At 31.7% G+C, this 17,529-nt stretch overlaps 1 protein-coding gene across 6 annotated transcripts in view; it reads right to left on the minus strand.

Moving 5' to 3' along the window:
- Babo (TGF-beta receptor type-1 babo) overlaps positions 1 to 17,529 on the minus strand; it is a 67,644-nt gene that overhangs the window by 33,572 nt on the left and 16,543 nt on the right. For 4 of the 6 annotated variants that reach the window (XM_072022251.1, XM_072022169.1, XM_072022425.1 and 1 more), the window contains exon 2: positions 12,945 to 13,059. In XM_072022251.1, coding sequence (XP_071878352.1) covers positions 12,945 to 13,059 — 115 coding nt within the window. Of the gene's footprint in view, positions 1 to 6,590; positions 6,749 to 12,944; positions 13,060 to 17,529 lie in introns of all 6 variants that reach the window. The other 2 variants (XM_072022333.1, XM_072022507.1) reach the window with 1 other exon arrangement.

The raw sequence follows: 17,529 nt of genomic DNA on the forward strand, positions 1-17,529 counted from the left end.
CGTCGTTCCTATAGCTTCGTGAGCTCTCACCTGTTTTAGTTTTAATAGACAAACTGTGAGTGTATGTACGTGAAAGCGTAACACGAACAGAATCGTAAACCTGAGAAGATTTTACGTCACTGACCAAACATCGAGCTCCTCTCTGTTCTTTTGCTCTTCGAACAGTTTCTTTCAAAAACGATCTCACTGTTATTTTCGAGACCCTGAAATTAACGCAGGTAAAAAGCTTGATTCGCAGCCGATCCAATTCGAAGGCTAAGAATATATAATGTACAAGGTGGCTTGGATCCGACATATAACTACAAATGTACACAGTTGACAGAAAAAATGTCGAAGATGATACATCGTTAGCCGTTGGTCGTTAAGTTCTGGGCTTTCTAAGAAACTATTATAAAACGGAGGAAGATTGGAAATTTTTAATTATTTTAATTATTAATTGATATCATTGAGTCATAGATGATTAAAATAGCTTTAATTAGATTTGATTTAGGTTATTCCGTAACATTGTTCGTAATATTGTATTTGTTTTACTAATTATAGCCAATCTGTCCTTGTATTCATCTTATTTGTTTAAGATTTAACTTTACGATCTTTCAAACATTTCTAGGATTTTAAAATAAATTACGATGGCTCACGTAACACGAATCATGTTAAGAAAAATATATCAGATCTCCAGCTGTATAAAGTTCGATCCGCGATAGGGGGAATATGTTCATGTTAAGCTATGAGTACATAACGTGGACGCCTCACGCTATTTGAACTTAAATAGTGGTGCGTTAACAAATGTAAAATATGAAACACGAGAGTCGAGAAAAGGGAGATTTGAGTGGTTCCAGAGAGAAAGAGTGGTATTTATGAGCGACGAAATTTTAATCAAGTGCACATTCCAAACATATGTGTTCACAGAGAAAAGTATGTTGGTGAATTGGAAAGGGGCAAAATGCGGACGCAAAATACGGGATAGATAAAGAGGAAAAAGAAAAAATAGGAAAGGAAATAATGAGAAAGTGGGAGAGAAGGAGAAAAGAAACACGGACACTACATTTATGATCACGATACTTGCTATGTATATACATACGACTGCAAGAAATGCAGTTAATGATCTCGTTAGGAAATTCGTTATTGCGCCTGTTTTCACGGTTAGCTATGATATAAGAAGATGTGGGCGAGCGTCATATTGGTAGTAAATAGGGCTTAGATTCATATTCATATTCATATTCATATGTATTATGTAGAATTGAATCGAGGTCGAATGGAAAAATATTTCCGTGAAAAACGGTTTCTACGCATAACATAATACAGTAAACGTCCGGTTAGATGGTGATTTAATGGATATGCACCTTTAACTAGTCACATTTTTGTTCAGGTAAACAACATTATATAATTCATTCTTTTCATTTAAGAACAGATAAATAATAATTACTATATGTTTCTGGTTTAACCGATCATTTATTTATCTGGTTAAAGATCCGATTAAGCTGAAGTACTGTAATAAAAAGGAGAAGAGAAAAATAACGAAAGAATAAAAAATAATAAAAAGGTCCATAGAATTCTTTAATGGGACAGTTTCATGCGTATTTGCGATTGAAAATTGAATCGATTAATTGAATCGATGGCAATTATAATGAATGTTATAAGGAAACAATCTAGTCACGAAATAAAATCGCAAAGTGTATTGGCTGGTTTAAAAAGTTCTGCTCGGTTATTCTCAATTCCGAAATCTCTATTTTTAAATCTCGCGATTACGCTTCCTTCGCTTCCGATCAGGCGGTATTACGACATTGCAATGGTAGCAGGCGTCGAAACATCTTTTTACACATTCGTTGATATTTCGATCTTTTTACAAGTTTTTCTTAAAATTATTTAGCATAATGCAAGGAATATGCTTTTCTCTCATACGTCCTCTCATTGTCAGAACGTTTGCTATTTTCTATATAACACGATAATGATAATTGAAAACAATATTCGTTAAACTGCTACTGTATAAACGGTAGATTGGAGTACATATCAAAGAGCAAATGTAATAATAGCAGAAAGCTCTGCTTGAAGCAAACTTGCTTCGAATAATTTTGAATTGGATCGTTAGAAAGTTTTAAAGTAAAACTGTAGAAAGACTAACTGGACTCCGATTTCGATGATTTTTGAATATATTGTAGTAATTGTAATTGATATTTTGTATAACTTTTTCCTACCCATATAAGGGCTCAACTCGTTTAATTCCCGAGATATTCACAAAGAACTGCTGGTACACAGCGTATTTCTGCCTATAGTTGTACGTTTGTGGCAGCGGATATGTTAGTGTTGGTTGCCGACCGCTTATCTTCTGTTTATAAGGGAGCGACCTTAAAGGCCCGATGCACAACGTACACTAGCGGACAAAAGTTTAAAACGAAATGGAAGATAATTGATTTACTTTCCATAAAAAAATATAAATACAATGTTCTACTTTTGGTATTAAACAATTAGACATTCGTTTGTACACTTACAAAAAAAATTTCATTTTGATATTTTGGTCAGTAGCTAAGTTATAAAAAAAGGAACGAAATCTTATAATATTTCGTCGGTCGAAAGTTTAAGACTACACAAAAAATATTAATTTTTGGTAAGAAAATATACACAATTTTTGTTTAAATCCAATATTTTGTCTAATATCCGTTATTTCTTATCACTTCGATACATCTTCTTGGCATAGAATCTATTAATTTTTTACATTAATCTACCGTAATATTACTCCAAGCTTTTTCAATTGTAAAGTTCATTTAAATTTTTCGGTTTATAACCTTGTACTGTCTTTTTTATGATACTCCACAAATTCTCGATTAATTTAATGTCTGGTGATTGCGAAGGCCACGGCAGCACGGTAATATTTCTTCTTCAAAACACTGTTTCACAACCCGAGCCGCATGCTTCGGATCATTATCATTTTGAAAAATACAATCATCACTCATATTGTTGCGTGCAAAAGGCAACATTGTGTTCTTGAGTATGTCCATGTATTGAAAACGGTGCAGAATTCCATTGATACGACATATCGGATCAGGGCCGCCTCGAGAAAAACACGCCCTCACCATAACGTTTCCACCACCATGTTTAAGACTTTTTAAAACGCACTGTGTTTTCAAAGTTTTGCCAATTTGACGTTTAATATACCGTATCTCGTCGGAAGAGACGCGATTGAATTTCGATTCGTCCGAAAACAATACCTTTTGCTAATCTTTACTCGTCCAATGCTTATGAGCTTTAACAAATGCAAGTCGTCTTTTTCGATTTCTAGAACTCAGCAGTGATTTCTTTTGAGGTTTTAACCCACTTAAGTTAAAGTCTTCTCCTAACAGTTCTAACATTAATTTATGTATCGTTTTTTGTAGTTTATCTCCGCAGCAATATTATTTGCACTACGAAAACAATCCTTTTCGCTCAACCGATGAATCCGGCGATCCATTTTCAGCGTTGTTTTCCGTGGTCTTCCGTTTTTCGGTTGATCGCGATACATGCCTGCCTTCAAAAATTTATACCAAGCTTGCTTACAAGCCGTTTCTGACCTGTTCACTATATTTGCTATTTCGGTGAAGGTTTTACTTTACTTTCGCAGCCTTACGATTTCTTCCCTTTCGTTTTCAAGTAAATTCTTTGATTTACCCATAGTCTGTTCCTACCTAAATGAATTTTAAGCAATAAAAGGTACACTAAACAATGATTTTGACATTCCAGAATCAAAATGTTCAAAAACTGTACTCGTACTCACGTTTTACACAGATCGTCTTAAACTAATGTCCACTGTTTACAAGTGCTAAGCGGTAGTTAACTGTTGTAACTTCTACATTGTTTGTATTTAGTAACGATACGTATTTAATAAGATTACGAAGGTCAAACATACAGCTGTGTTATTCCAAAGAGACAAACCGAATAGAAGAATATATACATATGCGTATAAGATGTTTGTAATCCTGTTTACAAATCATCGTCTTAAACTTTTGTCCGCTACTATGCGAAGCTACAAGAATTGTAAACGCTTACTATAATTCAAAAATGAATATGATAAATGTATTTGTTGTGTTTAGGCTAAATGTAAATCTTTGCAATACGGCTGCCACGAAACGCTTAAGACCACTGTAATGCTCGCGTAAAATAATAATAATTATTATTATCGTAAAATAATATCAACTCTTCGTTCATCTACTTTTTTTATAATTAATTTGCTATTATTTTGCGCGAGTGGTAGGTAGTATTCGATTAAGCGTATGCAATACATAAAAAAATTTCGTAATTTTAGTATATAGAAATATTTAATTATCATTGATTTTTGTACTACGCTGTAACATAACAACATTTTTATAACATAACATAATAGTTTTGTTCTTTACATATTTACATAAAATATAGGGCATAAGAGACAAATCTATATCAATATCTGAATATTTTTCTGACTTACTATACAAATACAATGAAATTGTAATAATAGTATACATATATCTATATACATAACTCAAGTAGCCAATTTTATTCAAAGCAGGTATTGCAGGTTGTAACACAACAGTTATATAATCGTAACAATGAAGTTCCATCATCGTTACTCTCCCTTCTATCTGTTCTAACGAGCACAACTTCCATTCCGATCCAACCAAATAACAGCACGATAGTGACAATGAACTGCTTGGAAAAACTTTGTTTTCTTTTACTTGGGATCGTATCGAAAAAGTGGCGCAAAGATCGACACAGTTTTCAATCGCAATCACAATTTCTTTTTCTTTCCGGAATCAATCGTATCGGTGGCAAAGTGTGACAAACCCTATGGGTAAACATTACGAGAATCATTTTGCAATTTCGTCCCAGCATCGATTTATAAAACTCGGGGCATACCAGTTACGCGTGTCTCCTAAGTTCTAATCCTAACCAACAGGATGATGAATACACCAATGAATTAGTGTATTGCTTGCGTTTGCAGCGGAACACGGCTTTTTCGCGCCTAAATGCACATAATATTATTGTTCTGCGCCTCGCGAATCGTCGCACAAATATGTTAATAAAAAACTGAAGAATAAAACAAATGAAAAAAATATCACATTAATAGAAAATAAATAGCCAATCGATATTTTTGTAATTCAAGTAATCTTTTTTTATTTATCTTTCAATAATCTTTTTTCTATTATTTTGTAATTCAATTCTCAGTAATATATTTATTTATTTTTATTTTTATTTTTATTTTAATTCAGTTTCGACACAAATTTTATTCGATATTCTTCTATATCTACTAACGGCGCATTTTTAACCTATGTTTACAAAAAGTTGCATTGAAACGTTTGTGAGCAGGAATATATTCGGAGAATGGTAACTAACAGCGTATCCACTGGCCGCGGAAAATATTTACGAACCTTGTTAATGTGAGTTTTCTTCGGCAGAAATGCGAAATGCGCAAACAGCCATGAATGATCCAAAATATTGCGAGTACTTGATACAAGTATACAGTATTGGTGCATCAAAGAAATTGGATAATACGTAGTTTATACAAAAAGAATTACAGATTCTATGTTACTCGATATATATATAGTAGTTTATCTAAAGAAAATTTCAAACATTATCATCGAGTAATAATTTATCCAAAAAGGCTTCCAACGTTATTATTACATACAAAAAATTGTATACTTCATGAACGAATAAGAATTTAACAAAAAAAATTACAAACATTATCATTAGATAATAATTTGTCCAAATAAATTATATAGCTTATCGATCTATCGATTATCATAGTTTATTCAAAAATAATTGCAAACTTTAACATTGAATGGTATAATAGTATAACATGTTATTTAGTTAATAATCGATAATCGGAAGTATTATTCGCGACAGGTGAAAGCTTTAGCAGTTGCAAAAATTTGTTGTTTGAAAACGTTTGTGTTGTAGAATTAACGATTAATTTCGTAAATTACATCGACTACAAGATTAGGTACTAGCGACAGATCATAAAAAGTATTATACTTTATGTGACTACGTTATGCCAGATGTATAATTTATTACGATGGTCTTCTTTTCTTTGAACAAAAAGCATCAATTGTATACGATGCGTTATTTTTTTAATAAAATACAAATTCATATCTTATAAAATTCAGATGTTCTCAAATTAACAAATATGTATATTGACAGAATTCATTGTTTCAAAATGTGATAATCCGTGAAAAGCGAATTATTATATACATATATAGCGAACACAAAGCATACAGAATAAGAGAATAGGTAAGAATAGGTGTATCGTAGTTTCGTACGTATTTTAATTCAATTATTAGTTTTTATAAGATAACTGCTGGTGTAAATTATTATTCACATCGGGAAAACTTTGACTCGTGAATTTACTTAAATGTAAAATTTTGCGAAAGTCCAATCTTTCTCGTAATATAAAATTTGTATGGAAACTTTTTATAAAGAACAATTGATTTTTGAAAACCTAAACAATCATTTCATTGGCTATTTATTTCCTGTTAATAATAAAACAAGGCATGGAACAAAAAAAGAAACAAAAGATTAGAATGGGGCAAAAATAGAAAACACGTAGGTGGAAGGTTTTCTACGCTGGTCGAGAACAGCGAAAAGAATACCTGAGGATATTTCAGGCGAGTCGGGAGATAGCAAGGCCGGATATAAATTCAGGTTGCAGTACTCTTTATCGCAGCAGATTCTGGACCGATAGATACCCGGCTTTCTGTTGCAGGACTGCGGTTCTTCCGGTGGGAACCATTGCTTTCGATCGAGGCACCTTTCACAACATCACAATACCACCTTTACTTTCAACAGTTCGTTCTCCATCACCTACGTATGTATGTATGTGCTATACATATGTATAACGTATTCTTTCTTTCTTTCTTTCTTTCTTTCTTCTTTTCTTCGTCCCTTTCTTATTTACTTCCTTTCTTTTTTTCTTTCTTTCGACCAAGTATTTTGCGCATAATAAAATTCAACTGTTATTTGAAATAACTTATTTCAAAGAATTCGGTAGACTGTCAAAAGAAAATAGTGGATTTCAGTAGCTAGATTAGCATTGAAAGTATAAGTGTGAAGTATTGTGTGATAAGTATGTCCATATACATACAGAAGATTTTCTTTTTATACGTAAATGTATCTTTTTGTTTTTATAAATTAAAACTTGAAAGTAAATAGGAGTTAAAGAATAGATTATTGAAAATAAAAAAATTGAGATTAGTGAAGCTATTAATTCGGTAGATAAACTTTTATTTTGTAAAAACTGTAGTATGAAAGACAACGAAAGACGTAAGGCACTATTTTTGTATTTCTTTCCCTTCAAGCCATTTAATTTTCACCTGAAGCATTTTTCGCTATGAATAATAACAGTGCCGTAAAGCAAGATATCAATATCAGGTGAGACCATATATTGTAGCTTAGATACTAATATAATAAATAATTGCCTCTTATACTTTAGTAATCTTTAAAAAATATATGCTTGCACTAATATCTTGTAACTTTTATATAAATTTACAAATTCGTTTCAAACTTTACCAATACACTCTTAATAGTCGAGTCTCGTTACAGAACTAATTAAATTTCAAAATAATTTATAAAGTATACACTATCATACAATATTATATATGCATTCATAGAAAGTCACTGTACGTATATATATACTACAATCAAGAAACGCGAAAAAAAGACACTGAACATGCTTGTAAAAGAAAAACCAAGTATGAAACGAAAATTTAATATTTAATACGATTCGCGTATCAACCACTTCATTCTGTAATCGGTCGATAGCAGGAAATTGTCTCGTGCTGCTTTCTCGTTTCGACCAATCAAATAATCTCGGTCGTGCTATTTTCAATACGATCTCCGGCTGAATTATCCGAATTACCCGCCTAGCGCATTAAACATTGAGGTCCCGTCCGTATGTCTGTGACCTCAGGCATCAAGCCGTCACAGATCGTCTCGCTCGATTTCATCCGATTTCAAAATTGCGCATCATACTGTATCGTATCGTATCGTATCGTATTGTATCGTATCGTATCGTATCGTATCGTATCGTATCGTATCGTATCGTATCGTATCGTATCGTATCGTATCGTATCGTATCGTATCGTATCGTATCGTATCGTATTGTATCGTATGATATATATTATACTCTTTGCTATGCTATCCACGTCATGTTGTTAAACGATCATACGAGCTGTAGTGTATATCAAATCGATGTAAATTCTCTTTACCAAGTTTATTATTATCAACATAAAGCAAGCATATTATATACGATGGCTCTTTTGTACTAATGCGAAATGTTATTTCTTTAATTATTTGCTTGTTTAACTGGAAATTTTATGTAGAGATATGATTTGAAATCGGCGGCTCCTTTCACTAAAACGCAGAAAAAGAGTGGATAAAACAATATGAAATCTGACCAATATAGATCCAGCCTATTTTATTCGATTTAGATACGAGAATAGAGGCAATAAATAAAAATAACTGCAACTGCTTGACCGAATATATATTACATATTTCATTCTTTATATTATCTAATACATAATAAGCAATTTTACGCCTTACGCCGTTATCAAGTGATTATCTTCATCGATAATAAACAATGTTTCGCCGTTTACAATTTACAAAGTCAGTGATTTTGTGAGTTAGTTAACGGAATTCGTACTATTTGCTCCGAGAACCATTGAAATCTACCTTTTTGTAACACAGATAAAAATGGAATCGATTAACGATCTCTTACCAATGAAGAAATATAACGTCTCAGAAACAGCAACAACCATCTTTGCTTTTTATAAAATATCCGAAATTCCCAACTACGAGTATGTCTGGAGTTAATGCATTTATCAAATATTGAAAAATAGCAAAAGTGTATAAGATACAAAATAAAATATAAATATAATAGAAAATGTGCAAAGCAAAAGACTTACTGGTTATAATTTTTAACTTGCATTTTTTTGTTATTATTCTTCTTTGTTTGGTAAGAGTGTGAAATTTACATAAACATCCACGGTCTAATTATTTCATATTCTTATTATATATTATGATATACTATATTAAGGAAGAAGATAGAAATATACGTGATACTTTCTCATCTACCAATTCTCAGAACAATTCTACTATAAAAGTACAAAGTCAGACAAATAACTTGAATAAAAAACGACACAGCTATAGTGGGAGCGCGTTATAATCTTCAAAATACATAATTTCGAATTATTGTTAAAGATATCAGTACTATATATATATAACACATATAGAAATATGTATGTATAATTGCTATTCTTGTCAAAAGAGTTAGAAATAATAGTTAACCATAATTTTATCCGATTATAGAGGATTACATAATATAAATTATAAATAATAAGTACCTATTGTTCACTCTGCTAGAATTTCCCTAGGGCTAAATTCATGGCTACCCCCACGCGTTAATCGAGAACAAAAAAATCAACTGAAAAAAAGTGAGGTGTAGAACATAGATTGCAGATGATAGTTACTATTGGGTGTTTTCACGAGACCTTTCCACTTCCGTTTGGTTCGTATTTTCGTAGCGACGAGAATCAAAAATCGCGAGAACGGCTACGTTGAAGCGTTACCAACGCGACCACCGGCCGACAACAATAATTCGTTTCCGTCGCGTTGAAACTGCCAAAATAGACGCTAATCATGCCTTGGCAGGGCTAACTGAAAAAAGCGGTTAAATGTTCCTGGAAACTACAACGAGGGAATCGATCGTAATCATGACGTAAGAGAACGGGATCGTTGAATTTGCTTTCGCGATGAACATGATCGAAACAACTTGGGAAATCAGAGCTGTCCTAGTACTCAGAATGAGCCAGAATATATACAGGATTCGACCGAATAACATGTAAACACGGGCGTGTAATTCCTTGTGTAAAAGTAAGACAAAATATAGAACAACATTTTTTCATTCTCGGCTTAGTTTTCAACAAAGTCGAATTTGAAAATTTATTAAGTATACTTGAACATGGTTAATTTCGGACTGAACAGGACTAAATACATAATCGACAGGAGGCCGTTCTACATGTGTAAACAAGTCAAAAATGTAGAATAAAATTGTTTCTTTTAAGACTTCATTTTCAAGAGAGTAGAATTTGAACGTGTCTAGTTAAGAATCAGCCTAGTACACGCGTATGATAAATTTTCAAATTCTTTTTTCTCGGAAACGCAGTGTCTTGCGAAAAAATCTTATTCCACATATTCGATTAATTTTCACACATAGAATGACCTCCTGGCGATTATTTAGTCCTGTCCATTGTGGAATTAGTCATGTTCAAATATACCCGATAAATTTTCAAACTCGACTTTCTCGAAAACTAAGTGGAAAGTGAAAAAATTGTATTCTGTATACTTTTCTTATTTTTACGTAAGAAATCACATCGTGCCTGCTTTTACATGTTATTCGGTCAGACCCCGTATTATTTCGACAGCTTCGTGTGTTGAGGAATCGAGTCTTTAAAATGGAATTTTCAGTTGTTTTGGAAAATCATTGAATTGAAAGTATTGAAACGGACAATTAATTATAATCAATGGAATCTGTTTTTTTTTCAAATACGCTCTAATAATTTGTTATTCGAATAATTGTTGACTTATTACATATTTGGACGCGCTTAAAAAAATATTCTGGATTAGATTACTTTTGATTTAATGCGTCGGAAGAAACAATTTGGAATTTGACTCTTCAAATTCTTGAATATTTAATGTTTCGAGTAATGATGTTCTTTAATATTAAAATTTTCGATCGAATATTGCAACTTTTGAGTATTTGTTTTTTTCAATGAAATTTTTGTTTAGCATCAAAGATTTTGAGTTTGTATATTGGGATTTTTTTAATATCGAAGTTTTTACTTTCTCGTATCTGCTCGAATCACTTTCAATACTCAAATTTTTCGTTAATTAATCTAGTATTTATTGTACCTACCTACGATTAGGTATTTCAAATTCAAAGAAAAAATTAAACTCGTTGCATTAATTTCAATATGTCAATCGTTTAAGTTAGTCATACATCATCAAGTCGTTTGACTTATGTTTCACGTACATGAATAATCAGAAATTAAAAGGATTAATGACCATAAGTAGAAATATCAAATTTTCATAAATGAAGTAACTTTACTTAAAAACAATATTGTATTTAAACAAATTTAGTCTACGCCAAAATATACTCAAATATAATTTAACAAGATTCCATTTTGTAAATTATTACTCTATTACCATAAAATTGAAATTTTTTAAGCTACCTTAAAAATCAAACAATTATTAGCTCTGATAGCAAATCCGGATATGTTTCACGGCGAATTCGTTATATGGAATTCGATAAAACGAGCATAATTTAAAACTGGCAATAAAACATCTACATATGTAAGAAGGATAATGATAATCTTTATCCGACATATTTACATATTTAATTTGTTTTATTCTACGTGGTGCGTTTCACGAAAGGAACGCATTACCGACAAGCTTCACCGGTACACCGCGCTGGTTGATCGCTCGTTTTATTACTCTGTCCATAATTTATTCCTCAATAACGTCCAATTAACGCTGGAATTAAGTTAAAAAATCACTTTGCCGGATACTCGAGTTGGGGAAGCACATTGTTTGCCGCGATTATCGCGGACAGATATTGTTTCTATTTATTTCAGATAACGCGATTACGCGAAGCAAATATTGTTTTACGTCCATAGATGTAGTAAAATTAATTACTAGTCCCTGATATGAACATCGATATTGTTCATCCCCTAATGTCATGATTTGCCATTGTTACGAAATTTATCGCAAAGTCCGTTTCAATGTAGAAATTTAACGGTAGTGGTATTACGTTCAACTATTAAACATATAAATGACAATTCAAAACAATTCATGTAATATTGCGATATTACACGAGATACTCCCCGCAATCTAGAATATTTGAACTTAATGAACTTAGTAAATTAAATAATACAATGTTTCGAGTAAATGTTCATTGGCGTCAAATGAGGAATTTACTAATGTAAACAAAATTTCAAAAATATCATTTTCTTCATAAAAACCAAAAATCATTCTGTACTTAGTACATTTCTGAATAGAACCATATATTTCTCTTGTCATATCTTTATACTATCTTAGAAAACGAATTCATTTCATTCGATACTAATTTGATTCGTTTTTGACTTGCCACTTACTACTTCAACGTAGATACATAAGTAACATTGATATTCCAAAACTAATGAAAACTATAGATAGAAGACTATGACAAAAAGAATATATGGTACTACTGAAAAGATACAAAATAAACATAGAAGAACAAGATACAAAAGGACACAATTTTTACTCGAAACATTTTATTTGTTAAACTATGAGCTCAAACATCTTGTTAACCAATTTGTGAACCACTCTGTATATAAAAGTTATGGCATTTATTGCAAACATACAATAAGTGACTTACAAACATACTTTCGTGACTTGTATGTACATTTTTGGATTTGTTTAAAATTTTACCAACTATATAATCATGATAGTCGTATTATGTCGTATACTATAAAAAAATATTTTGTCTTAAATATTCCTCACAAATGTTGGATCGTAATGGAATTTGTAACTTGTATCGTTGCGTATAGTAGATAACTTTTATATATGTATATTACAACCCATTACATTTCGTAAACGTAATATCTATACGTACGTAAGTCGTTTGAATTGTCATTTACATGTTCCAATTCAATATAAATGTAACATATATTCAATTTTAATAGAAACGTGTAAATAATTTATTCATGATTGTCGAAATATCGAAGGATTAAAAAATCAAAACGATTTTCGAACAAAATCATCGTTTTCGTAAACTCAGTAGAAACAAATGGGTCGTTCGAAAGATTAACCTTTGTCGACTGAAAACGACAAATCGACGATTAAAGAGAATTTGATTTTTTTGGTCAGTGAGAAATTACTGTCGTGGCTAAATACACATGCAAATACGTTACCTCCGGGCATATGTGGTCATATCATTCTCCAAGCTGGTGCTAGCAAAGCAATAACCATCGGTTTCGCACGTGTGATTGGTGTCCGTGCAAATATCGCAATAACACTTCAACAGTCCTGAAAAATGAAAAAAAGAAAGAAATTTTATTGACAATGGTAAACCAGTAGAATGTCATCGAATATCACGTATTCGATGCATATGAAATGTCATTTGTTTGAAGTTTGAATTTGGTGCGCTATTATCACCCACTAAATTTTGTTTTATTGTGATGATGAATTATCATCCACTATATTAAACGGGAAGAATCACACATAGATATGATTCATACTCTTCCTTCTGCTATAAATCATACATATTCAATGTCAAGAAAGTTTATAACAAAGATATCAAACTTTGTTATTCCGACATTAACGCGTAATCAGAATATTTGTGTAATTTAGTTAAGTAAATTTAAAGGAGAAAATGGCATGAATATTTCTGCAAATATAAATTTAGTGTTCGGATATTTGGGGAGTGTTAAAAATATTTCTTATTCTACCTAAGCAACCTTATAATCCATCAATTATTTGGAAGAGATTTGTAAATGAAGAGATTATAGCAACTTCATTCCAAGGCATTTTGGATTCGAAGATTGATAACTCTTACAAATCTTACAAATAACGAAACAAAATATTTTACTTTGATTATATATATATATATATATATATATATATATATATATATATATATATGATTTAGAAGATAAGAAACTTACAATTAATAACGTACAACTAATGTTTTATTTTATAAAGTGACATTTCATATGGTAATAATCGGATATGATTACTAACGTGATTACTTGATACTTAAATATATCTTTCGTCATTCTTATTCGTATAATAATAAAACGATTAATAAAATAAGATAACCTAACGTGATAAGGATCGAATACGGTATAGGGTAACGTAACTTCGTTATTTTCGGACAGTGCGTTACACAAATTTATTCTTTTAAATCTCCCGCATATCGCGACATATTTCAATGCTTGCAATTTTTTAAATAAATATTAAAAGCGTAACAATTCTTTTTGCATGTATGATATTCAAATATATTCAAATATATTTTACGATATTCTCTGGCAGAAAACATAAGATTCAAAGGTATTTACGCAATTATTTAAATTTAAATGAACTCGAATTTAAATTCCTCGTAATAAGTTGGGCAAGCTAAAAAAACGTCGCTTCGAGTGCAACTCGATTTACCAAGAAAAACGATGGAAGCATTATCTCCTCGGTAATTTATCACGTGCTTGATGACTGATGACGCACGTCATTTCGATCGTACCATGTACCTTTTTTCATTCGAACCTGTCTAGCTGCATATCGAAATATGTACATACATATTGTAGTAACAAATATCAAGACAAGTTCACCATCACTGGGCTTTCAAGGTTTCCTTTCCCAAAATTTTATGTATACTTTATGATTAGCATTTAATACATGACATACGATAGTCCAATCGCAAAATATTTGATTTCTCTTTGATTAGATACTATCAAAATGGCAGTTGATAATACATTATTTTTTTGATTAATGACACATTATTTTTTCAGGACTATGGAGAAACTTTAAGTTATCAATTATTAATAGTAAAAACAAACTTTTTCTGATATTTTCCTATATAAGATATAATATACTAAAATTTAAGGTTAATTATCAGAATAGACACAATTGCGTACACGCAACATGGAGCATGAAACGGTTAATAATCCAAGAGTACGTAATATGTACATGCGAGTACGAATGTTAATACAATGTGTATGATCTTAATAGAATTCAAACAAATTCCGGAAATTTGGAAAAACTTTACTTCGAACAAAATAAAAGTATATCTTAACTTTCGCCTTATAAATATGCAATTGTAATCAATTATTCAATGTTTTTACTATGCCAAAGAATTACTTTTTCTATAAATCGCACAAGGTGAAAAAAAAGTCTTAGGATTAAAAATCGTAATTAATTGGAATTTTTTAATTGGAATTTAATGTTGTATTAATTATAAGGTTATTATTACTAGTGATATTATAGCAGAATATATTATGTGGCAAACGAATATTAACATTATAGTAATATTCGTTCGGTAATTTAAAATTTTTATTATGTAATTTAATATTCATTTATGAAGAATTTCAATTTTTATCAATTGAATCATATGATAATTTCTGATACATTAACAGAGATAAAAATGAACGAAATTCCCCATTTTGTATCATATCCGTCATATCCTAATCTAAACTACAAGAATAAAAAAAGGAGTCAAAACGAGGCTATCGAGAAATTCAGTCGGTTCGCGGAAATATATAATCACGTGTACAATATTTTTCCGTGGATCAACAGAACACATGATTTCGGAGAGGTGGTACGACCTGACGAAACAAGTTTAATTCAAGTCATTAGTGCACGCCCACAGCGAATGGTCTCGCGGACCGAGACCACCTCTTTCGCCGCAGCGGACACAGATCGTAGAGTCCCACGAAACTCGAGGAAATATATACCACCTGTATGAGATTCACAACATGCCGAGCCCCATACAGCGTTTTTTGCGCGCCCACGAGATCCGTTATGGACTATGGACCCTTCCTATGGCCAGAGCGATTCGTATGGATCCACCTCTGTAAATTCAAACCTCGTGCGGATCTGTTTTAGTATAGTATGGTCTAGCGAAGAATTTTTAATCCTCTCATCGAGGAACCACGAAAGGTATTTCAGAAAGAACGAGAAAGAGGGAGAGAGAGAGAGAGAGAGAGAGAGAGAGAGAAAGAAAGAAAAGAGTATCAACTCGTTTCTTTGAAGATGTGGGAAAAATGTGGTAATATACGTGGTGCGGGTGAAGTCAGGGAGATTCTAGGGTTCAAAATTTTATTTAACTGCTCTTTATTGTTTGCACCTATTTACGGCAATAATTACACTTATTTTATATATGCCTGACATACATTACAATTAAAAATGAGATTTGGCTTCATTACATTAAACTGATTAAACGATAAGCGCTATAGAATATTTTATTATAGATATCTTGTTATCCAGAATTATGAATATAAATGAACATTTATTCGAAAAAGATTACAGTTCTAATAGTTTCTTTTATGAAGAAACTCAATTATCTAACTCAAATATCAAAGAAAGAAAATTTGTCATTTACTGGTATATATAGTTGTACAATATATATACTCCCGAATAGATAAGCTACTATAAAAATAAATTTTACTTTTTTTCTCTCTCCCTGTCTTTACGTATAAACGTATAAACACATTGCGTCACAAGCACATGTATAATATAATCATATCCATACATGAACCCAGCGCTAAGATAAAAGGTATCACAAATATTTTTATGAATATCTCGAAAAATAAAGAGGACGTTACAGCAGTTATATGTTAGGAAGACGTTGCACAAAATGTTAATCTTCTTTTATACATGATTTGCATAATAACTAATCGGAAAAATATCTTTGTTTCTCCGATCCAAGTTTCATCTCCACTAGTTACTGTAGATCAAAGTGTTAGAAAAATCGGAAGCTTTTTTCACATTTTCTTTTAGAAATTAATCTCACTAGCAAACACGTGTACCGTCCGAAAGAACAAGAATACAATACTTTATTCTCGATTCGACTACTTTCATTTTCGAGAAAATTGATAAAATGTCGTCTGGAGGCAGCGTCGACGCAAGAGTAAAGCAATCAGCCTTATACTTATGCTAGCTCAAATTTTTGTTCTGGGTTGTTCTCAGGTCTACATATTCCCTTTATTGTATTATCTTTGTTACGATGTAGAGAAATATCCATTCTATCATAAATACAGCTTTTCATATTATTTCTTAAATTAGATATAATAGCGAAATAATACTTTGGAACAATGTTGAGAGCAAGTAGACAATCCAGAACAACTTTCGATTTACATGTTCAAAAAATTCCAAAAGGAGGGCCAGATTAAAAATTCTATCCTTTGGGATGGTGTACTTTTATGTACTGTTTAATGTAGTTTTAAATTATTGTAGGATGTATAAGATATATTTGTAATGAACATCTTTAATCTACTCTTATCCTCTGATGTTATCAGGCAACCATATAGAGTTGATGAATATTGATGAAAACAACAGTTGATATTAATTAATATAAATAATAGAATAGAGCTGTTATATAGATGGAGAATATCTTGTCTCCTGCTGCACTTTTCAAATTCCTTGAAGCGCACTCAGAAAACAGAAATGCCTTTCTCTTAAACATTTACCTAAATCTAAACAATGAAGAAAGACGGCAGCGGTTGTACTTTATAGATAAAACGCAAGGCGTGTACGATACATCCGGAGGTGCCGTTCCCAGAACTCTTGACATGTTGTGGTTTCCATATGTATACGATAAATTTTTCAACCCCTACCACGAAAATTTTCAGATTTTTCAAGGTATATAAGGAACTGAATAAATCACACTCCTCGGACAGAACAGAGAGAACATCATGAAAAGTATCATCGTGCTACTTCGCGTTACGTTTCTAACAATCAGTATAGTCGTATAGTGAGATCGGGCTAAAATTCCCTTCCGATCAATCG

The sequence above is a fragment of the Bombus fervidus genome, chromosome 1, assembly GCF_041682495.2.
Source record: "Bombus fervidus isolate BK054 chromosome 1, iyBomFerv1, whole genome shotgun sequence".
In the NCBI taxonomy this organism is placed as follows: Eukaryota; Metazoa; Arthropoda; class Insecta; order Hymenoptera; family Apidae; genus Bombus; species Bombus fervidus.